This window comes from Camellia sinensis, chromosome 1 (assembly GCF_055761805.1).
Source record: "Camellia sinensis isolate YWXY chromosome 1, ASM5576180v1, whole genome shotgun sequence".
NCBI classification, from domain to species: domain Eukaryota; kingdom Viridiplantae; phylum Streptophyta; class Magnoliopsida; order Ericales; family Theaceae; genus Camellia; species Camellia sinensis.
Window position 1 is genome coordinate 48,553,562 of NC_138961.1, and position 27,823 is coordinate 48,581,384.

Sequence of the window (27,823 nt, forward strand, 5' to 3'; positions counted from 1 at the left end):
TCAAAACTAAAATTATACAACCAGATTGTCAAAACTAAAATTTTGTAAGCAAAACATAAATATAGCACATAAGTAGTAGAAGGATAAATTTGAGATTACTTGCATTAAATTTAACATAAGTAGTAGAAGGATTACTTAAAATTTTAAAGTAAGTAATAATTTTTATATATGTATAAGTAATTAAAATTAATTTCAAATTCAAATTAAAACCATTCACCTTGTTTGATTTCATAAAATTGAGCCAATTTTTTTAGAAATCTAAGTATTTTATTTTTCATATTTTTTTATTTTTAGTCAAAAATTTAAATATTTTAATATATATTTTTTTAGATGTACCTAACCTAGATACACTTAGAAAGAATAATATTTATGAAAAAGATATTTAGAAAATTAATGAAATACTAAAATACAAAAAAAAATATAAAAATTTAGTTCATTTTCGTATGCTTGTATATTTATTTACAAATATGATACTGTTAAGGTGCATATAACTTATATACATCGAAAAAAGTAAAAATTGTATTTAAAATATTAAAAAAATGTACCAAAACCAAAAAAATACAAAACACAAAAAATAATTTTTTAAGAATTCAATCAAAACCAAATAAGGTGATTGTAATATGAATTGAATTGTGAATACTATTTACCTTGTTTAAGAATCAAACCAAAAAGTACATTACCAACAAGGGGTTGGTTCAGTGGTAAGGTTTCTGGATTCCTCGCTCAAAGCCTGAGTTTGAGTTTCCATAACCCCTTATTGGGATTAAACATATTTCTTAGTACCTAGATCACGCGAGAGGCCTTAGTTTCGGTCCTAACGTAGGTGCGTGATAGGGTTTCTTGCATATGCACTATGAGTATTAAGGGGTAATACTCCCTGGCGCAGGTCTATTTTTTGAATCAAAAAATAAATAAAAAAAATACAAAGTACATTTAAAAAAAATAGAATATATATTTTGATTTGGAACGGATAGGCTCAATTTGTTTATGATGAAATAGGTAGAAAGTGAAAAAAAGAGAAAAAAATTTAACTTTTGTGAGTTTGTTTAGTTTGAAAGTGATAGAAAGTATAAGAAAACTAATTTTTTTGTACAACCTATATTAGCACTATAACTAATTTTTTATTTCTTAAAAAAATACAAGAAAAATTGAATGTGTGATTTATCTATAATTTCATTTTAATCAAATGCTTGTAAGAAAATATATTTTATTTTTTATTTCTTTTCTTTCACTTCATTTTCTTTTGCTTTCACTTTCTACTATGAAAATCAATTGCTTGTAAAAAAAAAAAAAAAAAAAATTCTTTTCTATTTATTTTCTTTTACTTTCACTTTTCTACTAAGTTTTTTTCTAATCAAATAGAGTCATAGGGTTTATTTTTATATATTGTTTTTTATATCAGTTCTGGAGGCTAGAATCTGTAGCACAATAGGCCGAGTGACCACCTTAGTTTAGGACCGAATCACCAACTTAGTGTAGGGCCAGCTGTTCGTTCAGTGTTATAAATATCGAGCAAGGATCCTCTAGAGTTTTTTTTCTCCAAAGTTTCCTAGAGTGGTGTGTTGTATGATTAAGATTTAATGACAAGTCACATCAATTTTTTAGTATTAAATCTCAGCCATACAACACACCACTTTAGGAAACTTTAAGAAAAAAAAACTCTAGAGGATCCTTGGTGATAAATATTGGCCCAAATCCGATGGATTTTACATTTTGGAAGGTGGTTCGGGTACCGATGTTTCAAGGTACCGGTGTTCAAGGTGTAAATTTGAAGCAGTCTTCGACATCGTCGGCGTCTCCAGTATTGAACCTGAGCACTTGCTGGAACCCTAATTTTGTTTATTCAAAATATGTCGAACAACAACATGGCAAGAAACAATACAACAAAGATCGAATGTTCATCACAAAGACGGATTGGGCCACTGAGTGGGGCGGCGCCAAATCCAGCGTACTCCTTCTCTCTCTCTGTCTCTCTCTCTCTCTATCTATCTATGTATATATATATATATATAGATATATGACCCTATGCTTGGACAATTGGTTTATATTAACCAATAAGATCCACACTCTAACTCAATTGATGAAACAAATTAGCAGTTGAAATGTTGTTGTTATGTGGTGTGTGGTGTGTGGTGTGTGGTTTGGTGTTCTAGTTAGTAGTGATTTACATTGTGTAAATCAAACTTTGTTGTTTGCAAGAACTGTCAAGAAGTATAATGTGTTTCTTTACAAGTCGGGCATTGGGGCGGGCTCGTCCTGATTGCAAAAAGGAAACCAAAGTCACTTGCAGGCTAAGTTGTGCAAGTTGTTTATTTTTGGGCCTTGCTTTAATAGAACAATTCGAATTATGCTGTAAAAAAATAGCGGTGTGGTTGATTGGCGGGTTAAAATTTGTTAACTTGTTTATGAATTGATCAACGAGTCTATATATATATGCAAAATTATGTTCTACTTACCTGCACAATTTTTCTTTAGCGCCATCACCATTAATTGGATGATATTCAATTTTAGAAGGTGATGTGGATTGAGGATTGAGGATTGAGGATTGAGGATTGAGTACTTTAAATAGGAACATTCTTCTGCTGCATTCTGTGATTTGGAAATTCATGCTTTATGTTTATAACCAACTTAGTGGTGTTTTGCTCGTTGTTTTAAAAAATGTGGACCTCTTAATTGTATTATTTGTTTGTTTGTCTTGTGAAATTACATCTCACATGTCAAGCATAGGAGGATTGTTCATGGCTCTATGCTTGGATCTATTGGTTTATATTAACCAATGAGATCCATATTATAAATTGTGGTGTGTGGTTTGGTGCTCTAGTTAGTTGCGATTTACTTTTTTTTAGAATCATAGGTGGATGTCCTGAATGGATTTTCTTGCTGTGGCTATTGGATTGTGAAGTTCAGGCTTAAGGTTTATGGTGGTTGTGTTGGATGGTTTCTTAACTTCTATTGTGTGTGCAGTTCGTTGTTCTTGTTTTTGTTTGTGCTGCTTTAGGTTGATGATGTTTTTTAGTGCATATTTGGGAACTTATCATTTTTAGTTGCTTTTTGGCTTTTTAGTTTTTTATGAGGTGAAAAAAGTTAATATGTTTGTAATAGTTTTTTTAATTGAGTAGATAGTTGTGAGGTACAAGTTGGTTGATTGATGTGTATGATGTGACCTTTTGCTAATGTGGTTGAATTTGTTACCCGATGGTTTTTCATCTCTATTTTTTGTTAATATTTACTTGTGGTTGTGAGTAATACTGCACCATCTACATATACCTCCTGGTTTGTTTGTAATTTACACCTTGGTTTTTATTTATTTCAACGTCTCTTTAATCTAGCATGTATGATAGGTGCTAACTATGTTGTTTTTGAAATTTTCTGTGTTGTGTATAATTCATGTAGTTTTAGGTGGTAAGTTTTGACATGTACTTATTTCTTGATCTTGTGTGCGGTAAATTACATTTTGGCAATTACAATTATTTTGTTTTGTATTTTTAGGTGCGGTAAATTGTATTGTGGCAATTACAATTATTTTGTTTATTTTTCTTTTTATGTGGGAAATTTTTTAATTTTATTATGGATCAGTGCCTTTGGCCAATTTTTAGTGCTGAATAGAAGTATAAGGAAATACTATTCAACTAATTGTATTTTCATCATGATTGGTGATTGATTGCTGAAGGTTCCTTTTATCTGCATAGATTGCTCGGTGAATTATTGTGTAGCAATTATATCACCACTTTGCCCATTCTTCCATGCATTAAATGTTTTTGTTGTTTTGGTTCCTAATAAATGTAATTATCTAACCCTAGAGTTTATGCACCAGTGTATGCATATGACCCTATGCTTGGACAATTGGTTTATATTAACCAATAAGATCCATAATATAACTCCATCGTTGAAACAAATTAGCTGTTGAAATGTTATTGTTGTTGTTGTTGTTGTGTGGTGTGTGGTGGTTTGGTGCTCTAGTTAGTAGCGATTTACATCTTGTAAAATCAAAGTTAAATATATGCATTTCTTTTAAAAGTTGGGCATTAGGCCGGGCTGGTCCTGATTGCAAAAAGGAAACCAAGTTCACTTGCAGGCTAAGCCCAATGAGCTATTTATTTTTTGTTTTGGTTTTATAGAATAAATTAGAATCATGTTGTTGTTGAAAATTAGCCGTTTGGCTGATTGGCAGGTTAAAATTTGTTAACTTGCGTATAAATTGATCATCCTGTCTATTATGTATATGCAAAATTATGTTCTACTTGCCTACGCATTATTTCTTTTGCACCGTCACCTTTAATTGGATGATATTCAATTTTATTGCTTTTTTTTTATCAATTTAATTATTTTGTATTCTAATTTGTGTAATATGTTTTGAATAATAGCTCAATTATTTTTCACTTGCCGAAGCAATTCCTCTTTAGCACCATCACAATTAATTGGATGATGACCACCCTTCAGTTTTATTGCATTTTTTTCTTCATTTGATTATTCTGTATTCTAATTTGTATAATATGATTTTGAATAATAGCTTACATTTGATTATTTTGTTAATTTTGCCTTGGGATTTGGAATAAATAATAATTTTTTTGTTTGTTTGAATTTATAAAAAATAAAGTTGTATGTTCACTAATATTGTTTTTCATTTTGTATTTTCGTTAAAGGTGGTTTGGTTGATGAGTTTGCACCAAAATCAGCTCAAATCAACTTGAGCACATCCCTACTTTCAACGAGTAGACAATAAGGTTAACAAGGTTGTATTGAAAAATTCTATATCTGTTAAAGGTAGTTTCATTGTTGTGTTTGCTCCAAAACCAACTCAAACCGACCTGTGGACACCCTTACTTTCGATGAGTAGACCATAGGCTTAACTCTTTCACCTTTAGTGAATTTATATATTACTATATATATATACTAGCGTATGCCCGTGCCTAAAGGCACGGTGTAAATAATTTTAAGATTAAAATGTAGTTATAATTTATACATATTATGTTAAAATTTATAAAGTTTGTGTCATTTTTTGTTAAAGATACTGAAAAAATATATTGAAATATTTTTCTTCTTAAAGAACTTATAACAATTTTGCTTGTATTAAACGCTCTACAAAACTCAAATAAAATAACAACTCTCCCTAATCTTAATGCAAATTAAGAAACAAACATATAAGATTTAAAGTTATATTGCATATCAAAATATAAAAGGCAGTAAAAAAAAGTGTAAACACTGAATAAAAAAGCAGAAATAAAGTTATACTGTCATACACCAAAAGGGTAGGTTAAAACTTTACAAAAAGTGGGTTAAAGCTTTACAAAAGATGTATGCTTTACAAAAGATGTGTCACTAACATGTCATACACCAAAAATTATATTATCATACACCAAAAATATGTATGCTTTACAAAAGATGTGTCAATAACATGTCTTCAAATATGCGTTTGCCCAAACTTCCTCCACATTACTTTCCAAAAAGTCTTTGTATCTACTTTTATATATCCCCAATGAGGAATATGCACAATAATCTGGTAATTTGTGGAAACAAAAAAATATATATATATAAATTAGTACATTTGTTGGAAATATACATGTAAAAATACTTTCAGATTGAAATTACCTTATTACATCCCCATCGAAGCAAGGTAGTCGTATTTCTCCTTTTAAGCTCCATGGATTTTTCGGCCCAATCCTACAAAAGTCCAAATTTCAAATTATTATTAAATTGAAATTTTTTAAAAAGTTATATAATCAACAGAAATAAATCTACGTGGTTACCTTCTAAAAAAACATCATTTAATCTGCATAGAATACTATAGCAATACTTCAGGATAAACAATATTTGTAGTAGAATCCAAATTATCTTTAGGGAGGAGAATACTTATACGATCAAAGGATGTACATTTAGACAATGCCACATATAATTGCCCATGGCTAAACACTGGTATACGCAAATCAACCCCAACAAATTTCACAGATTGTCCTTGAGATTTATTAATGGTCAAGGCATATGCCAATCGGACTGGAAATTGACGTCTTGTCATTTGGAAAGGCATTTCTGAAGAAGATGGTGTCAAAAATATCCTTGGTATAAATGCCAAATTGCCAAACTTTTCTCCAATTAAAATTTGAGCTTCAATTATGCGAGTGCCGCACCTAGTAACCATCAATCTTGTACCATTACATAGTCCATCTTTCGGTGCAATGTTTCTCAACAATATTATAGGACAACCCACTTTCGACTCTAACTTAAAAGTTGGCAACCCAGGAGGATCCAATGAATTTAAATATTCATTAGGATATCTATTTGTAATGGTAGGATCAATTTCATTATCTTCGGACATTTTATCTGCTGCAAGATAAGTATATAATCTCCCTGGAAAGATATTCAACGCAGTAGTATTAATGTCACTAACATCATCGTTACGCACAGACAGAATTGTGCGTTCAGTTAAAAATGTTGGGGTTGACGTCTCTATCATATTCAATTGTGGATAAACTGTAGAGAGTAATTCATTCAAATCTTGACATTTGTGTATTGTTGATGGAAGGTTAACGATTTCTTGAGGATTGGTCCCAATCTAAAAAAAAGTGAAATTAATAAAAAAGTAAGTGTAAACATAATTTATTAATTTAAAATAATCTATATAATACAGGTTAAAGTAGTGTTACCTCCATCAAGAAATTTGCAAAATTAGCATTTTCATGGCCTTCATGATTCAAGCGCATATTCAAATCCAAAGTCAAGATATATATATGCTTCCATAGAATAGAGTGTCTTAATGATGCATTCACAATTTGCTCACGAACTCCTTTGGGTATAACTGGTAAGATTTGTCGAAAGTCTCCTCCAAGAACAACAGTAATACCCCCAAATGGCTTTTCACTATCACAAATATCCCTCAATGTACGATCAACCGCCTCAACGCAATGTCTATGTTGCATAGGAACTTCATCCCAAATTATGAGTTTTGTTTCTCTAAATAACTCAGCTTGTAATGATTGTTTGCTAAACCCACAAAGTGAATTTTCTAATACATCTAACGGAATGGAAAATGTTGAATGTGCAGTGCGACCTCCTACCAACAACGGTGATGCAATTCCAGACGAAGCCACAGTAACAACGATATGCCCAAGGCTACAACATTTTAATGCAATCGTATTGTATAGAAATGTTTTCCCTGTTCCTGCACCCCCATTCAGAAAGAAAACAGTTCCTTTATTTTGAAAAACTGAAGAAGTGATTGTATTATAAGCATTCCGCTGTCCATTATTGAGACAATCAATAGTAATTTGTGGATCTTCATGTTGTGCCTTACCCTGCAGTTGTTGATGTTCAACTATCAATCGATTACCAACTACTGCACTCCAATTTGCGGTAGGTTGTGGCATGGGTGAGAAGTCAATTAAACTTTTGCCTGATTCATGAAGCATTTTATTCAAAAGATGGAGACCATAATCTTCAATTTGAGCCTCAGTTGGTTTAGAAATGACAAACAATGTACAAATCTTATGTGCAAGATCATCACATATATGCGTTGAAAATTGATTCCATAATGCACATGGATTTAGTGGAGAACACTGGGTGAGAATAATACTAAACAATCTCCTCAATTGATATCCAGTTTTTATGACTGCAGCCTCTTTCAAGCATTGTATCCATTCTTCATCATCTTTATAGCGATCCCGGGTTTACCCTTGTTATACCGTGATCCGGACATGTGTCCGTGGATGTTGGTAGTTGTTTATTATCTTGTTTACATCCTTTCTTACTTTGTATTTGAGTTATAGGATGTGTTGGGCGGGTTGGTTACAGGTTGGTTGAGTTAGAAACCAAAACTAGTTGCCCAGATTTTTGGCCTGTCCGCTCGAGCGGAGGTGTTGGCGCTCGAGCGGGGAATACATCCATCCAGTATCTTGTTGTGCAGTGTTGGGAGCTCGAGCGTAGGCCTGGTTCTGCAAAAGTGCTGGGCGAGTGCATTTTGCGCTCGAGCGGGAGGTTGGCCGCTCGAGCGGAAGTCTGTGAGTGGCCGCTCGAGCGGGGTGTTTTACGCTCGAGCGGAGACCTGGGTTAAAGTCCCGAATTTGTGACTTTCCAAATCACTTTTTCACTTTCTCTTCTCTCTCTTACTTTTCCAAAAACACCATTGTTGAGTCTCTCACTCTAGACTCTACCTTCTCTCTAGGTTTTGATCTAGTAGGAGTGATTTACTCACCTTTGGCCTTTACAAAAAGGTTGTTGATCGTCGAGGGCTACATTTTAATCTGAAAATCACGGGTTTTGGAGCACGTTGGGTTTTGTAGTCTTCTCCCTTGGAGCTCCGAATTTGAGGTAGGGATAACCTACTCCTCTCTATGGGTTTTGTCTTTAAATTTTGGTATTTTGAGATGTTGGGCTTGGTTTGGTAATTTTGTGAAAGTTTGGGGCTTTTGTGTAATTTTACAAAAGTTGGGGTTTTATTCATAATAAACCTAGATGCATGTTTGGCATAGAGAAATGGAATGAATGTTAAATCATTGATGAAAATGGGACCTAAGGATTGAAATGGTAATTATGGAAAATGGCCTAATTACATTGTTTAATTAATTGGGATAATTAATTGGTGAGAAATGAGGAAATGAAATGTTGATTGAATATCCATTTGTGCATTTATTTTCTGTTTTAGAAATAACTGCTTTGGGCTATCGGTGGAGGATAGTCGAGATTGTTGTAGACAATGCATGATGATTAGGTAAACGGAAACTAATCAATGGAATGTGTCATGGAACTTGACGGTTGATAGAATACATCAATTGTGTGTATTGTGTGATTGTATATAGAACCAATGTGTTTATATACGTTATGTGTAGAGGAGGAGATAGGGGATGTACTCCGCGGTTTAGGGGAAGATAGGGGATGTACCTCTAAACCGGATAGGTATTGGGAGGAGATAGGGGATGAACTCCGTAGACAGAGCTCATATGCTTGTCTAGAGAAGTGAAGATAGAGCTCATATGCTTATCTTTATGAAGTGTGGATATAGCTTGTATGCTTATCTGTGGATATTGTTGATATACATATCTGTTGTAGAATGTGGATATAGCTTGTATGCTTATCTGTGGATATTGTTGATATACATATCTGTTGTAGAGTGTGGATACAGCTTGTATGCTTATCTGAATGTGAGATATAGTTTTTATACATATCTGTGGAAATGATGATAGAGCTAGCATGCTTATCTGTTGAAAAAGGGAAAATGAAAAGTAATTGGGACTTGTAAGTCGTTGACATAAATATGTAATTTATGTGATTGTATCAGCGTTGACCAACTATCAATTGCTAATGTTTTAGTCATTGTCCATGGTTGGTTTAGTGTATTTCTACTGGGCTGTGGCTCACCCTATATGGGAATATCATTTTCAGGTACAGGAAGCATGCCACCTCCAAGGACATAGCTTGGGAGGCTAGAGGCGGACATAGCGTAGTTGTTTTACTTTTGATGTATTACATGTAACTTCAAGCCTAGGGCTTAATGTGTAAACGAGTTAGTACTCTTTTGTTGTAACCAAGTGTTAACTTGGAAAGCTGTAAGCCCGTAGGGCATTTTGTTTTGATGTTAACATGTAATACTTATGTAGTGAAACTCAATGAAATAAAGGTATGTGGTTAGTCTATATGTAAATGCTTGTCTTATCGGATGGGTTAATGTTATTATTTTGAGGGCGTTACAACTTGGTATCAGAGCGTACCGGGTTCGAATACTTTGGGTACGTGGGAAGTGATTAGTATCACAATGGGTTTGTCTCGCTTGGTAGAGACTTAGATGTAGTATCATATGCTATGTGCTTAATTGATAACATGTTTATGTGACTATGTGGGTATGGGATTTAATTTCTGGGATATTGATTGGATCCTTGAGTTTCTGGGAGTCTTGTTGGAAAAGCACTTGATCAACGCTGTTTCTAACCGGAACTCTAGTAACGTCTCGGGACTATTATTATCCGGAAATGAAGTTCGTAAGTGCTTATGTGTTTATGTGCTTATGTGGAGTGAATTACACTTGTCCATGCATTAGGACGTGAGTGTTTAGTTTCGGTACATTTATGAATGTGCTAACGTTCTGTGTTGCCTTTATTAGGATGTCAGGACGAGGAAGAGGTGCTAGGCGTGGTAGACCTGCGAGGCAGGAAGTACCGTTACAGGGTGAGATTCCGGCAGTGCAGGAGGGAGTTGGGCAGGCCAATGTGGCCGAGCCAGTGGGTCAGCAGGCTATGGGTGCCTTGGCCAGAGAGATAGCAGGAGCTTTGGGTATTCTTAGAGCTGGGAATCAGGCAGCTGAGACAGGGCCTTCCTTCTTGAAGAGGGAGTTCTTTCAGTGTAATCCGGACGAGTTTATCGGGGATCCTAAAGAGCCGCTTAAGGCAGATGAATGGCTCGAACAGACAACGAAGACGTTTGAGATGCTTGGCATCGAGGACGGAGCACTGAAAGTGACCTTGGCATCCTTCCAACTGAAGGGAGATGCGGGTCAATGGTGGAAATACGAGAAAGCTCGTGTTGGTGGTACTTGGGAGGCGTTTGTGAATGCTTTTCAGGAGAGGTTTTTATCAGCAGCAGCTAGGGAGAAGCTGAGGGATCAGTTTAGCCGGCTTAATCAGCAGGGCTTGTCAGTGGCCGAGTTTGAGGCTACTTTTACCAGTCTGTCTAGGTTTGCACCTGAACTGGTGGCGTCTGAGGAACGCCGTTGCTATGAGTTTGAGCGGAAGTTGAGGCGGGGCCTCAAGTTGAGAATTGGTGGGTCTTATATTCGAGAGTATAGACACCTAGTGGATGCTGCAGCTCATATGGAGCTTATGATGCAGGAGGAGGATGAGGGTCAGAGAGGCTCCAAGAGGAGCCAGGATAGTCAGAGTGATGGCAGGAGGCAGAGGGGTTCTAACCCTCAGTAGTCTCAGGGTGCAGTCTCTAGATCGACCTTTCCAGTGCCGAGTGTAGGCTCGGGGAGAGGCAGTCAGGGGGAATTCACTTGTTACAAGTGTGGCCAGCTGGGTCACAAGGTTTCTGTTTGCCCGCAGAAGGGTGGGGGTCAGAAAGCTGCTTCTTCTTCAGCTAGACCGCCGAGTCAGAGTTTGGGCAGGGGGCAGCTCCTGACTTGTTATCAGTGTGGACAACCTGGGCACATGAAGAGGTTTTGCCCACAGTTGAGTGCCACTTCGGGAGCGTCTGGTTCTAGGCAGACGCAGGGTTTTCAGCCAGCTCAGTCTGTGCAGGCCTCGAAGGCCAATCCGGGAGCTTCGTCATCCCAGTCTGTGCAGCAGTCTTTTGCTCCGAGAGGTGAGCAGGTAGACCAGGGGCCTACGGGGCGCGTGTATGCTGTTACCGCGCAGGACTTAGTACCGGCTCCATCAGTAGTGAGAGGTACTTTTCTGTTTTGCAACTCAGTTGCTAATGTGTTGATAGACACGGGTGCATCTCATTCTTTTGTATCTGCTGCATTTGCATCTGTTTTGGAATTGGAGTTAGCACAGTTAGCATCTCCTATTTGTGTGGTATCGCCTTTGGGTGGTGAGTTGATTCTGAAACAGGGTGTTAGAGGATGTGATATAGAGGTCGCCGACTATAGGCTTCCTTTTCCGTTTGTTGTCATGCCCATGAAGGGTTTTGATGTTATTTTGGGTATGGACTGGTTATCGTCATACCGGGCTGTTATTGATTGCTACCGCCAGAGGGTTACATTGTGTACCTTGAGCGGGGAGTGGTTCCATTTCTTGGGAGACCGGGTTGGTAGTGTTTTGCCACCGGGGTATGATTCGCGAGGGCGAAGTGAGCTTAGTAGTCTACTTGCTAGCTTTGAGAGTGGTGAGCGTGGTGAGACCCAGCATGTATTACCGAGGGTGGTTTGTGAGTATTCGGATGTCTTTCCCGAAGATCTTGTTAGTTTGCCACCTCACCGAGAGATAGAGTTCTCTATTGATTTAGTGCCTGGTACGGCGCCGATTTCTATGGCACCTTACCGTTTTGCTCCAGCAGAGTTGGTTGAGTTGAAAGTTCAGCTCCAGGAATTGCTAGATAAGGGCTTTGTTCGCCCTAGTGTTTCACCGTGGGGAGCACCGACACTCTTTGTTAAAAAGAAAGATGGTGCCTTGAGATTGTGTATAGACTACCGGAAGTTGAATCGGGCTACGGTTAAAAATAAGTACCCTATGCCCCGTATAGATGATTTGTTTGACCAGTTGAAGGGTTCCCGTTGTTTCTCTAAGATAGACTTGAGATCGGGTTACCATCAGTTGAGGGTCAGGGAGGAAGATATTCCTAAGACGGCATTCCGTACGCGGTATGGCCATTACGAGTTTCTGGTGATGCCATTCGGGCTTACCAATGCACCGGCAGTCTTTATGGACTTGATGAACCGGATTTTCCGGGAGTTCTTAGACCGATTTGTGGTTGTCTTTGTGGACGACATCCTTATCTATTCGTCTTCTGAGGAGGAGCACGAGGCACACTTGAGAGTGGTGCTTGAGCTACTTAGAGCCCATAGGCTGTATGCCAAGTTTGGGAAGTGTGAGTTCTGGCTGAGGGAAGTCAAATTCTTAGGCCACGTGGTATCCGGGGAAGGGGTGTCTGTTGATACATCCAAGGTTGAGGCAGTGCAAGATTGGGCACAGCCTAAGAGTGTGTTTGAGATCCGCAGTTTTCTGGGATTGGCTGGGTATTACCGTCGGTTTGTGAAAGATTTCTCCAGGTTAGCGTCACCGTTGACTAGACTGACTCAGAAGGGAGTCAAGTTTGTGTGGAGTGAGACTTGTGAAAAGTCGTTCCAAGAGCTGAAAGTTAGGTTGACCACCGCTCCGGTGTTGATTATACCGGAGAGAGGGTTGGGTTATGCAGTTTATTGTGATGCCTCACGAGAGGGTTTGGGTTGTGTGTTGATGCAAGAGGGAAAAGTGGTAGCTTATGGCTCACGTCAGTTGAAAATACACGAGAAGAATTACCCCACACACGACCTAGAGTTAGCAGCTGTGATTTTTGCCTTGAAAATCTGGAGGCACTACCTTTATGGTGAGAGGTTCGAGGTATTCTCGGATCACAAGAGTTTGAAGTATCTGTTTACACAGAGAGACTTGAATCTGAGGCAGAGGAGATGGATGGAGTTCATCGAGGATTATGATTTTGAGTTGCATTATTATCCGGGAAAGGCCAATGTTGTGGCCGATGCCCTTAGTAGGAAAACCATTAGTGATGTAGCTTGTATAGCCATCCGGGAATGGGTGATGTTGGGAGCACTTGGCGAGTTTGATTTGCTACTGGGCGAATCTGTTGAGGCTGCGGCCTTGTTTTCTGTTGTGGTGCAGCCTACACTTGTGACTAGAGTGTTAGAGGCACAGAGAGGTGACCTTGAGGTAGAATCCCTCCGAGAGAAGATCTCCAGTGGGAAAGTTGAGAAGGGTTTGACGGTGTATCCTGACCTGAGTGTGAGATACCGAGACCGTTTGTTTGTACCAGAGGCTTGCCGAGAGGAAGTACTTCGAGAGTTTCATCATTCGCGCCTTACGGTGCATCCGGGAGGTACTAAGATGTATCAGGATTTGGGTCGCCAGTTTTGGTGGCGGGGTATGAAGAGAGATGTGGCTGTTTTCGTATCGAAGTGCCTTACTTGCCAGCAAGTGAAGGCCGAGCATCAGAGGCCAGCGGGTTTGTTGCAACCCTTGCCTATTGCCGAGTGGAAGTGGGAGCATGTCACTATGGACTTCGTTGTGGGTCTTCCGAAGACTCAGCGGGGTAGTGATGCTATTTGGGTGGTTGTAGACCGGTTGACTAAGTCGGCGCACTTTATTCCTATGCGCGTGAGAGATTCGGTAGATCATCTTGCCGATTTGTATATTCGGGATGTAGTGAGATTGCACGGGGTCCCAGTGACGATCGTCTCAGATAGAGATCCTCGTTTTACTGCTAGGTTGTGGCAGAGTTTGCAGAGTGCCTTGGGCACTAAGTTGACCTTTAGTACGGCTTATCATCCTCAGACTGACGGGCAGTCCGAGCGTACTATTCAGATCCTCGAGGATATGCTTCGGGGTTGTGTCCTGGATTTCAGTGGGACGTGGGAGAGGCACTTGCCATTGGTAGAGTTTGCCTACAACAACAGTTTTCAGTCTAGCATTGGTATGGCACCGTTTGAGGCCTTGTATGGCCGACCGTGCAGGTCTCCAGTGTGTTGGGCCGAGGTGGGTGATGCACCTTTGTTGGGTCCGGAGTTGGTTAGGGAGACGACGGAAAAAGTTGAGCTTATCCATAAGAGGCTTGTTACAGCCCAGAGTCGACAAAAGAGTTATGCCGACCGTAGGAGGAGGCCTTTGGCGTTTGAGGTCGGTGATCATATCTTTCTGAAGATATCACCTAGGCGAGGTCTGATGAGGTTTGGGAAGAGTGGGAAGTTATCCCCTCGGTTTATTGGTCCTTTTGAGATCCTTGAGAGGATTGGTGAGGTTGCTTATCGGTTAGCCTTACCGCCGCAGTTGTCCGGAGTGCATGACGTGTTTCATGTGAGTATGCTTCGGAAGTATGAGCCAGATCCATCACATGTGTTGGATTGGACTGATTTAGAGGTAGATGAGGATGCCTCGTATGAGGAGAGACCGGTTCGGGTCTTGGATAGGCAGGATCAGGTCCTGCGTGGCAAGACCATTCCTTTGGTGAAAGTCTTGTGGAAACATCACGGAGTGGAGGAAGCCACTTGGGAACGTGAGTTGGAAGTCCGTGAGAAATATCCGGACTTGTTTGTTGATGTGTGATCTTGTATTTAAATTTTCCGTTTTGTTGAACTTAAGAGCTTTTATATATGTCTTAAGTTGTGAAACATTGAAAATGTTTGGTTTATTGAAAGTATGTTTTGGAACTTGCCTCATATGGAAGTTGAATGTAACATTATATCTGTTGAATATATTGTTGAAATTGGAAGGATAGTGCATAATGTTGATGCATGTTGAAAGTACATATGTTGTTTACATATTGTGATTTGTCTCTTATTTAAGGGATGGGATGACCGGTAATGGGTCGAATTGTTGACTGTTCAAGTGTAACACTGTTTAAAATGGAGGAAAGCTTGTTTTGCAACTTGTGCTTAATTTCGGGGGCGAAATTCTTTAAGGGGGGGTTATAGCGATCCCGGGTTTACCCTTGTTATACCGTGATCCGGACATGTGTCCGTGGATGTTGGTAGTTGTTTATTATCTTGTTTACATCCTTTCTTACTTTGTATTTGAGTTATAGGATGTGTTGGGCGGGTTGGTTACAGGTTGGTTGAGTTAGAAACCAAAACTAGTTGCCCAGATTTTTGGCCTGTCCGCTCGAGCGGAGGTGTTGGCGCTCGAGCGGGGAATACATCCATCCAGTATCTTGTTGTGCAGTGTTGGGAGCTCGAGCGTAGGCCTGGTTCTGCAAAAGTGCTGGGCGAGTGCATTTTGCGCTCGAGCGGGAGGTTGGCCGCTCGAGCGGAAGTCTGTGAGTGGCCGCTCGAGCGGGGTGTTTTACGCTCGAGCGGAGACCTGGGTTAAAGTCCCGAATTTGTGACTTTCCAAATCACTTTTTCACTTTCTCTTCTCTCTCTTACTTTTCCAAAAACACCATTGTTGAGTCTCTCACTCTAGACTCTACCTTCTCTCTAGGTTTTGATCTAGTAGGAGTGATTTACTCACCTTTGGCCTTTACAAAAAGGTTGTTGATCGTCGAGGGCTACATTTTAATCTGAAAATCACGGGTTTTGGAGCACGTTGGGTTTTGTAGTCTTCTCCCTTGGAGCTCCGAATTTGAGGTAGGGATAACCTACTCCTCTCTATGGGTTTTGTCTTTAAATTTTGGTATTTTGAGATGTTGGGCTTGGTTTGGTAATTTTGTGAAAGTTTGGGGCTTTTGTGTAATTTTACAAAAGTTGGGGTTTTATTCATAATAAACCTAGATGCATGTTTGGCATAGAGAAATGGAATGAATGTTAAATCATTGATGAAAATGGGACCTAAGGATTGAAATGGTAATTATGGAAAATGGCCTAATTACATTGTTTAATTAATTGGGATAATTAATTGGTGAGAAATGAGGAAATGAAATGTTGATTGAATATCCATTTGTGCATTTATTTTCTGTTTTAGAAATAACTGCTTTGGGCTATCGGTGGAGGATAGTCGAGATTGTTGTAGACAATGCATGATGATTAGGTAAACGGAAACTAATCAATGGAATGTGTCATGGAACTTGACGGTTGATAGAATACATCAATTGTGTGTATTGTGTGATTGTATATAGAACCAATGTGTTTATATACGTTATGTGTAGAGGAGGAGATAGGGGATGTACTCCGCGGTTTAGGGGAAGATAGGGGATGTACCTCTAAACCGGATAGGTATTGGGTGGAGATAGGGGATGAACTCCGTAGACAGAGCTCATATGCTTGTCTAGAGAAGTGAAGATAGAGCTCATATGCTTATCTTTGTGAAGTGTGGATATAGCTTGTATGCTTATCTGTGGATATTGTTGATATACATATCTGTTGTAGAATGTGGATATAGCTTGTATGCTTATCTGTGGATATTGTTGATATACATATCTGTTGTAGAGTGTGGATACAGCTTGTATGCTTATCTGAATGTGAGATATAGTTTTTATACATATCTGTGGAAATGATGATAGAGCTAGCATGCTTATCTGTTGAAAAAGGGAAAATGAAAAGTAATTGGGACTTGTAAGTCGTTGACATAAATATGTAATTTATGTGATTGTATCAGCGTTGACCAACTATCAATTGCTAATGTTTTAGTCATTGTCCATGGTTGGTTTAGTGTATTTCTACTGGGCTGTGGCTCACCCTATATGGGAATATCATTTTCAGGTACAGGAAGCATGCCACCTCCAAGGACATAGCTTGGGAGGCTAGAGGCGGACATAGCGTAGTTGTTTTACTTTTGATGTATTACATGTAACTTCAAGCCTAGGGCTTAATGTGTAAACGAGTTAGTACTCTTTTGTTGTAACCAAGTGTTAACTTGGAAAGCTGTAAGCCCGTAGGGCATTTTGTTTTGATGTTAACATGTAATACTTATGTAGTGAAACTCAATGAAATAAAGGTATGTGGTTAGTCTATATGTAAATGCTTGTCTTATCGGATGGGTTAATGTTATTATTTTGAGGGCGTTACAATCTTCTAAAAGCCCCATTGCAACACATGCTAATTTAAATGTATCATGCACATCATTATCGACCGTGCGTAAAGACTGAAACGACTTTGGTCCTTTGACAACGGTTAGTAACAAACGTAGATAAAATCTTTCGCCACAATTAGGGCTAGCAAAGTACATTCTACCAATTGCATATCCCCTTTCTCTTGATTTCCATCTCTTTTCTGACTTGAGCCAAACAAAATGTTGTGGAAATTCTTGATAAGTGAATGGACATTCATCTTCACTGGTAGCACAATATGCAAAGAAGCCAGTAAGAGTTGACATTTGTTGACCAGCTCTAGATTGAATCGTTTGTAATGACTCTTCTGGGTTAAAAACAACACGATGCATTCCAGGTAAATGAAGTGTCAATCGTACAACTGTTGGCATCTCTGCATGCAAAGGATGACCAAATATTCGCCAAGCAGCTTCTGGAGGTCCAATATACCTTGCATCGAGATATTGTTGAATCTCATTTATCATTCCTAACACCATCGTTGTACGATCATAACCCTTATAAATGTACTTATGTATATACTTGACACATCTCATTCCGGCACAAACTTCCACATTTATATGACAGTTGAAAAGTTTTGAAAGATATGCATTGTATGGTACGACATCCCTGTTATCGACTTCTTGCCCTCTCACAGTATGTACTTGACCATTATTGCGACGACGATAGATAGGGTATCCATCTTGATCCATAGTTGTTGTTTCTGTGAAAGCTCGAGGGTATCTCTTAGTGCATCTACCATTTTCCACACATGGTGCTTGCGGATTTCGAGCACCACATGGTCCATGTACCATACAACATTTGATAGTTTCAAAAAGCATAGGATCATCTTTTGGGTCTGGAAATTCTGCACAGACCAATTTGTCTACTTGAGCACATGTCCGAATTTTGTCTGGACTCTTGAGAAATAAAAGTGCATGCATATGAGGGAGGCCTCGTTTTTGAAATTCAATTGTAAAAACATGTGCAACTTTATTTCCAAACACTTTATTTGTTTCTATCTCCTTCATCAAACATTTTCTCTTCAACTTAAAAACATGGGCAATTAAATCAGGACGATCAATAGGTTTTTGATATGGTAATAATGCTAAAGTAATTTCTGGCCAAGTGGGATTTGCAGTCATGGTAAGAAAAATATCTGGGTGTTGGTTGTATCGTGTGATAGCCATTGAATCTTGAAAGATTTCAAACATATGTCTAGGACTACCAGTAAATGAAGATGGCAAAACAAACCTTTGATCAATTTGTCCAGGTCGCACATAATCTGGATCCATATCTGACAACTCTTGGTAAAGTTCAGCCCGAAGTTTCCCTTGATTAAGCTTGTAGTATGTCAATCGATTTTGCTCAGTTGCAGCCCAAGCATCTACCAAAAACTCTTGAAATAGTTTCCCACCTCGCAAAATTATTGAATACTCTGTGGGTCGTTCAAACAAACGATAACTATAAAAATTCATTTGAGTAAGTCGATCAGTTGAAGGTCGATCATACTGAACATTCCACAATTTCAACTCAGGTTCCCATCCAAGCTCACCATATGGAAATAATAGAACATAATGTAATGGCAAGTATGCTGGATGACATTCATTAATTTGCATCAACTCATTATTTCTTCAGAAATGTAAAATAATATCTCTCATTCCATTTACCTCTGTTCCATCACCTGGTATTACAATTGCAATCTCATCTGTAGTTGGTAGGTTATACCAACGTCGATCAGTTGTTGAACTGTAATGAAGATGAGCAGGTAGATTGTGTCCTGCCGAGTCTAATTGATGTAAAATGGCATGAGCTGGCGATATTTATCTACAAATGCATTGACTTGCAACAAACTATCCTGAATAGTTTTGAGAACATCCCTTCTCAAGTTAGGATTTCTACGATTACGAATTTCTAAAGCTGAAAAGGGTCATAGATATACAGCTGAGCATAACTCGCATCCTGCCCTGGTTGTGGTTGTAGTGATCCTGTTCGATGTCGCAATTCCCAATGAATTGTGAATGATGTAGGGCCCCTTCCACTGAGTACTCTAGGATCCAATGTAGTACCAAGACTCGTAAAAGCATTGGCTGCATTGTACACTCGAGTATAACTTCGAAATGATTTTGATTGATCATTATTCCCATCATACAATGCCTGAAGTGGTGGAGGGGGTGTAATAAGTAAAGGTAGCCTAATCTTTCCTTCCAAACAGCAAGTTCCGAATAAGGGACGCTTTATAGATGATTTTGTCAATTTTTCATCCATCCAATGTAAGGCTGAACAATAAGGACATAATACATCCATCTTGCCAAGATAATGGCGGCAAGAATCTTTGTGTGCCCGGCCCTCAATTGATATTCTCGTAGGTAAATCTTCTAATTCATCATCAGTACATAGATCTTGTTGAAAAAATCGATTTATAGGAGTAGACCTACGAATATTTGTGTATAAATAAGATTTTGTAAAACAAAACGGTATGAGTAAAAGTATTTATTTCAAGATTAGACATAGTAGTTTACCGATTCCTTTGTGGATTTGAAGATGTGCTTGGCATAGAAAACGAACATGTAGAATGATGGGTAACCATTGTTCATTTTTGTGCTGACTGAGAATCTTCAGTTATTGTTTCCCACTCCAAGTGAGTGCGATCGCGACGAATTGGTGTTAAAGAATGTTGTCTTAGTTGAACACATTCTTCTAATCCCTCTTGCTCTCGTTGCAAGCATTGAAATTCAATTTTTTCACGCTCTCGCCGTACCCGTTGGGCCAATGCAGCTTTTGATATTATATTATCATTTTGTGCCTAAAAAGAAAATATTTTATCATTGAAGCAAAAGATGTGAATATTTTGTGCTTAAAATGAAACTATCTTCTTATTTCTTCCCTTTCTCTTATTTTTGTTTTATACCTTTAATAGTGTTATCTTTATTTCTTTTTTTCTTTTTTTCTTATTTCTTCCCTTTCTATCTTCTTATTTCTTCCCTTTCCCTTTCGCTTTCTTTGTTTTCTATTTTATATATTAAATAAGAATTTAAAACCTATCTTATTTAGTTTCTCCTTTCTTTATATATTTTTTCTTTATTTCTTCGTTTCTTTTTTCCTGTTTTCTTTATATAAGTAGCAACTTATGGATGGTACATTATAAATGCACATGTATCCATGCAAAATAAGAATAAATAAATTTGAAAAACACATACAAATAATAGCAAGTTACAGGAAAACATATTACAATCATTCTACAAAAACAACATAATACAATAAATTCATTTTATACACTCATATATTTTAACTATTCAAAATTTTGATTAGTTTTACATCATATTTTTAAAAAAGAATATATACCTCATGACATGCATTTGTCATTCTCTTGCCGGAAGGAGCCATCTTTTATTTTTCTTTAGACATTGGGTTGACATTTTCTTTATCTTTTGCCTAACAAATATAAATAAAATATTGAAAAGATTAAACAAATCTTATATAAATAAAATACATATAATGTTTGACTTGATTTTGTACTTACCGCACGAACACGGATAACATTAAGGTCGTGCTCATCACGGATGACCACACCAACATTTCTACATGGAGTTATAGGAGGAGGCCTACAGAAATAGATTGTGAACAAATTAAAATCTATATAATAAAGTGGTAATAGTAAGAGTAAAAAATTCAAGATTGTCTTGGGTAAAAAATTCTTTTTATTTTTACCAATTTGGTGTTAAAGAAGGTTGTCTTGGGTTAATACATTCCTTCGATCTTTCTCTTTCTCGTTCTCGTCGCAGGCGTTGTCCCAATTGGTATGCAGAACATGGCTTTTGATTTTTTTCACATTCTCGCCGTGCACGTTGGGTCAATGCAGCTTTTGATAACACATTATCATTGTGTGCCTAAAATGAGAATATTATATAAGAAGGTGCATAAAATGCGAAGATTAACTAACTTGCTTCCCTTTCATCATGTATTTTTTCTTCCTTTTAACTAACTTTTCCTCTTCACTCGGTTAAGTTGTTAGTCATATAAGAACCAATGCATGTATTTATGAAATTTAAAAAGGAAGGGAAAAATAATTTGAAAACACATTAAGCACACAAAACTGCAAACTCACTATGCATGCACTTATTGGTTTTAAGACACTACCCATCTCTTTACAAAATGTACGTTGAAAAGGTAAATATTAGATCATTGGGTACATAAAATGTGAATATTAGCGTGTAATGTCTTATACTTTCCTTTTCTCTCTTCTTGTTGTTTCTGTTATATTAAAATACATTTTTGTCTTTTTCTTCTTTCCTTAAGAACTTCTTATAAGAAAAATAAAAATTAAAAAAAAATTATATTATGTAGTTTCCTTTTCATCACATATTTGTTCTTTCGTCTTATTTTCCTTTTTGTTTTCTTCTATTATATTTTTATTATGCTATGTTGTTGTAACAGCACTCACCTTATTCTTGTCATACTTGCATACATTCCTGCATGAACCTGCCTTGTTATTTTGATTTGAAGGTTTTGTCTTGCCTTGATTTGCTTAAAGTTGCTTGCATGATTTTGTTCTTCGCTTAGTGTATGTGTGTGCGTAGCCGAGGTTATCTTGAGCTTAGTCCGCCTTTGAACCCTTGTACTTAGACTTTTGAGATCTTGTTCGACCCATCTTCACCTCGGGCATTCATTGCCGAGATGCGTCGCACTTAGTGAACCTTGTCCTTGGGCAGGTATGGCCTAGGACGAGATGTGGCACACCCCGGCCAAGGTGTGGCACAGCTTAGTCAAGTGTCGTCCTCCCTAGCCGATGTTTTTCTATCCTGTTGCGGGATCCTTGATTTGAGCCGATGTCATCTTGTTGCCGATGTGTCTTACCCGAGCTTGCTGCATACGCTTTGTCAGAGACTTGTCTTGTCCATCAATCACCTTTTTGGAACTGAACCAACCCGATAACGCCATGTGTCCGAGCTGATTGTTAAGGCAGCCGACAGACCTTGAAACAAATCATTTTCTTGTCTCAAATCTTTGTTTTAGAGAGAGAAGCTCTAGAGAGGAGGAAGAAGAGTTCTTGAGTGAGAGTAGTCTTCCAAGCTTGATTTTCGTGGCTTGAACCGTTAGATTCGAGCTTTGGGGTAAGATTCTTGATCTACTTTGAATGTTGTTATGGATTATCTAGCTGCATTGCATGATCGGATTTGTGTTGCATGTCATGCATCGTTTTGAAGTTGGTTTTGGTAAGAGAAAATGGTTTTTCCATGTGTTCTTGAAGAAAGTCTCATTTTGATCGAAAAGTTTGGAACGAAAACCATGTTTTGTGTTTGTTCTTGCATGACTTTCTTTAATGGGTACCCAGGTCCATATATTTTGAACTCTTGGCATGAAAACTCAGATTTTTGTAACAAGTTGTGAGCTTGCATCCATCTTTCAAATGATCATGTTCTTCCTACTCTTCAAAGGAAAACCCAGGTTTTTCCTGACTTCGTTTAGCGGGACCTCGGCTTAGTCCTGGACGGTACCCAGTGCGTTTTCGAGAAACGGGAGCAGTGATTAAGCTCCCAGCTTGTTTTGTTTTGTCTTTGACTTGGATCTGGCAAGAATGCCGAGATCGTTTGCATGTATATATAGAGCTTGCTTTGAGAATGTGACTTGCCATGTGATTGTAGGTCCTTGATATTTGCTTTGAGTCTACACCTGAAGAACTAGGTGAGTGGTATTTCTAATAAAGCTATGTTACACTTGCTTTTGATAAATCTTGTTTTGTTTGTTTTGACGTGGTATTTGCTAAGCATGAATAAATGGCCTTGTTTGATTGTTATCCTCGGAAAGTCCCTTGTGCTGGAGGACTCTAAACTTTTGCAGTACTAAGTATAAAAGGATACGGTCCTTGTTAAACCAGGCTACGGGCCTAAGTAACACAAGTCCCTTGTACTGGAGGACTCTAAACTTTCGCGGTACCAAGTGCACAAGTCCCTTGTATTGGAGGACTCTAAACTTTCGCAGTACTTTTGACCAAACGATTACGGATCGTACAGCTTATGATACTTGAATGATGAATACGGTTCATCCCTTGCTTTGCCGATGTTATGATACTTGAATGATGAATACGGTTCATCCCTTGCTTTGCCGATGTTATGATACTTGAATGATGAATACGGTTCATCCCTTGCTTTGCCGATGTTATGATACTTGAATGATGAATACGGTTCATCCCTTGCTTCGCCGATGTTATGATACTTGAATGATGAATACGGTTCATCCCTTGCTTTGCCGATGTTATGATACTTGAATGATTAATACGGTTCATCCCTTGCTTCGCCGATGTTATGATACTTGAATGATGAATACGGTTCATCCCCTTGCTTTGCCGATGTTATGATACTTGAATGATGAATACGGTTCATCCCTTGCTTTGCCGATGTTATGATACTTGAATGATGAATACGGTTCATCCCTTGCTTCGCCGATGTTATGATACTTGAATGATGAATATGGTTCATCCCTTGCTTCGCCGATGTTATGATACCTGAATGATGAATACGGTTCAACCCTTGTTTTGCCTATGTCAGTGAACATCTTTGGTTACTTGTAATATCTGATTGATGAATACGGTTCATCCCTCACCTTGCTAAAGTTTGATGTGTTTCGTTTTGAAGGACCTCGGCAGTATTCATGCAAAACCTTTATTATTAGTACCATTCACTGAGTTTTGTGCTCACCCCTCTATATATATGTAGGTGATGAGCAGGACGGCGGCGACGCCTTGATCGTTTTGGATGCTTGGTTTGGATTCGTGCTTATGTCGGCTTTACTTTTGTAATTACGTCGGCGATGCCCTGCTTTGCATGTCGGCAAATCTTGAAAATCATGCTTCTTGACTTGTATTAGCTGTATTTTGTATATGTCGGCTCGAGAAGCCTTTTGATCAAGATGTAACATGTATTTTTACCTTGATGTATTTAAGTTGTAAAGTTAATTGGAATGTTTGGCATTGCTTTGACCTACGCACAGCTCTTATAGACCACTTGTATTTGATTTATTGCTTCCGCATTTGTGAGCCCCTATATCCATACTCTGATTGTCTTAAGTTTTGAAAAGTTGGCCTTCGGTAATTACGGATTACTGGCCATCACGGCACCAAACTACTAGGGGCGGTTTGGGGTCGTGACAGTTGTAGATGCAACATATTGTACAAATGCAACATATTTTTATCATACAAATAGACAAACATATTAAAAATTCAAATTAATGTTCATATAAATGCATTAACATGTTGTACAAATGCTTACTTTAACATGCTTCAGAAAAACATTTGACATTCAATAAAAAGAATTGAATAAATTTTTGAAAAAGAAACTTTTGAAAAATGTACATAAAAAATAGTATATGACACTACGCAATTCCTAAAAAAATCTATATAATATTCAAAAAAGAAACTTTTAAAAATTGTTGAGAAACCATACCATGGGATGCGCATTTTCCTTTCATTTGCCATAAGGAATAGCTTTTTTTGTTTCCTTTGATATTGCTTTGTCTTTTTCCTTTGCCTTTGCCTGTAAAAAATAAGTATAATGTATTTATAAATTATTTTTAAAATGATAAGAAAATACATGTCCAATGTTCAAGTGACTTTTATGCTTACCTTATGAATGCGAATAGTATTAAGGTCACGCTCATCGCGAATAACAACATTAACATTTCTTTCTTGAAGAAATCGAACCTATACATACATAAACTTTAGAGTAATAAATAAAACTTTATACACATAAATAAGAAAATTAGTAAAGGGAGGAGATATTACGGTTCGGTGTAAGTCCCCATCAACCTATAAAGCATGAGGAAAAAAAATAATTAGAATAGTGATGTTGTCTATAACTGTTGTACTTAAATTTATTAGAGAGGTACTTAAATTTATATGAAGAGAAAAAAGAAGAAAAAAAACTTACTTGACCAAAAATAGTGATATTGTTCATAACTGTTGTACTTCAACCTAAAAATTTTAACCACAAAGAAACAAAAAATTAGCAATAATAAAAGTTAACATGGATTTCATTGGCAATGAAATGTTATTTCCAAATATGTTGCTACCAAATCGAATAATAAAATTCAAAATTTTATTTAAATAAATAACTGCCATGAATAGAAAATACTTAACGGGTTACAATCAAGAGGAAAAAAAAAATAAAAATATAAACTTCTAAGAAAAAGAAAAAGGTCAACAGATACCAGAGGCACGTGCCTTCTCTATTTAAAAGGGTACAATTTTTTTTAAAAGTAAAAAATTAACAAAATGTTAAATACATTTGTTTGGGTTAAGTTAAATACTCGGTGAATTTAATTCAAAACAAAAATCCTTATGTTAAATACTTGCGTTAAGTTAAAAATACTTGTAAGTTTAATACATTTTTTTTTTCATGAAGACAACTAAAGTAATATGCACACACATAAGGATTGACCAGAATTATATTCCCTTAAAAAGGTGCAAAAAAAAAAAAAAACATAGAATGTTAAATGAAAAATAGAATATTGCACATAGAATATTCTATGTTGTGTTCATGAAGAATATTATGTTGAGTTTATACCAACATAGAATACTATACTCCCTTAAAACGGTGCCAAAAAAAAAAAAAAACATAAACTCTCTCGCCATATTACACATAAATGTTAAAATGCCAAGTCTTTCAAATTTTTCTTTTAATTAGGAACTTTAGATATTCACAAAAAAATTAAATGAAAAATATTTATCATCTATACATTAGAATCACATAGCAAATAAATATTACATTTGAATGGTACAACTAAATAAATATATTACACAGCAAATAAAATGTTAAATAAAATTTTCTGAGTGTCAGTTTAATTTTTTTGTTGCAGGAAGATCAACTAAATAAATCACCCTTACTTTCTTTTTAAATAGCTCCAAACAAACAGTCCCTTCCCCCTCCCCCTCTCTCTCTCTACATTCTTTGCGAAACCCATAATCAAACTCACATTTTCTGAGTCAAACCAGCATTTAGAATAGATGTTTTTTAACAGTCACATTAAAATGATAAATTAAAACTGGAGCACAATAAAATGGTCTAAATTTAAACTTTTCTCTTTGTTAACTGACTTCAATTTTATAAAGATGAAATTAAAACCAAAATCACACAACAAATATATTACATTTGAATGGTACAACTAAATAAATATATTACACAGCAAATAAAATGTTAAATAATTTTTTTTGAGTGTGAGTTTAATTTTTTTGTTGCAGGAAGATCAACTAAATAAATCACCCTTAATTTTTTTTTAAATAGCTCCAAACAAACAGTTCCTTGCCATAATAACCTATCTCTATATCTATCTCTCTCCCCCTCTCTCTCTCTCCCTACATTCTTTGAGAAACCCATAATTAAACTCACATTTTCTGAGTCAACCTAGCATTTAGAATAGATGTTTTTTAACAATCACATTAAAATGATAAATTAAAACTCGAGCACAATAATTGTCCAAATTTGAACTTTTCTCTTTCTTAACTGACTTCAATTTTATAGAGATGAAATTAAAACCAAAATTAAAACCCATTACAATCATAAATATTTTGAATTTCACCATTTATGACTTGGAAACTCCAAACATAAATTTATGCAAAAAAAAAAAATCACCACATAAGAAAGCCATTTTATAAGCAATAAAGTAATACACACATATGCATTGACCAGAATTTTTGAAATGCAACATATTCAATTATACTCCCTTAAAAAAAAAAAGGAACATAAACTCTCTTGCCATATTACACATAAATGTTAAAATGCCAAGTCTTTTTAGAATGGTACAATTTTTTTTTTTTTTACATTTGAATGGTACAAATTTTTTTTTTATAACAAAATATTAAATACTTGTGTTAAGTTAAATACTTGTAAGTTTAATACATTTTTTTTTTCATGAACACAACTAAAGTAATACACACATATATACATTGACCAAATTTTTTTGAAATACAACATAGAATACTATACTCCCTTAAAACGGTGCAAAAAAAAAAAAAAAAAACATAAACTCTCTTGCCATATTACACATAAATATTAAAATGCCAAGTCTTTCAAATTTTTCTTTTAATTAGGAACTCTAGATATTAAAAAAAAATATGCAAAAAACAGTCTCTTTCTGCTTAATAGTTCAAATAATTGACAGTAATTCTTTGATGAAAAAAAAATTTTTGCTTAATGTTTTTTTTTTGATTAAAAAAATTGGCAATAATTCTGTAAAAATTGACAGAAATTTGGTGATGAGAGACATTTCCTCAATGTTTAATAGTTCTGAGAGAAATTTGGTTCACAATAATTCTGCTCAATGTTTAATCAAAATTGACAGAAGGCGCGATGTAAATAATTTTAAGATTAAAATGCAGTTATATAAAATATATATTTTTTTTTTTCTTAAAGAACTTGTAACATTTTTGCTTGTATTACATGCTCTACAAAACTCAAATAAAATAACAACTCTCCCTAATGTTAATGCAAATTAAGAAATAAACATATAAGATTTATAATGTTCACCAATATTGCAAATCAAAATATAAGAGCAAGTAAAAAAAAATTGTAAACACTCACAGAAACTAAAGTTATTGTATACTAAATCTATATACTAAAGCACATCAGTTTAATGTAGGCATTCAACTCATCTTGGTAATGAAAAAAAAGAAAAGAAG

At 36.6% G+C, this 27,823-nt stretch overlaps 1 protein-coding gene across 7 annotated transcripts in view; it reads left to right on the top strand.

Annotated features, from left to right (window-relative positions):
• The first annotated feature begins 1,681 nt into the window (after positions 1–1,681).
• Positions 1,682–27,823, top strand: part of LOC114262470 (peptidyl-prolyl cis-trans isomerase CYP65-like) — a 49,030-nt gene continuing 22,888 nt past the window's right edge. For all 7 annotated transcript variants that reach the window (XR_014334374.1, XR_014334386.1, XR_014334392.1 and 4 more), the window contains exon 1: positions 1,682–1,948. Coding sequence is in view for 2 of the 7 variants with exons in the window: in XM_082876988.1 (XP_082733114.1) it covers positions 1,700–1,948 (249 nt within the window). In the remaining 5 variants the exon portion in view is untranslated. The remainder of the gene's footprint in view (positions 1,949–27,823) is intronic.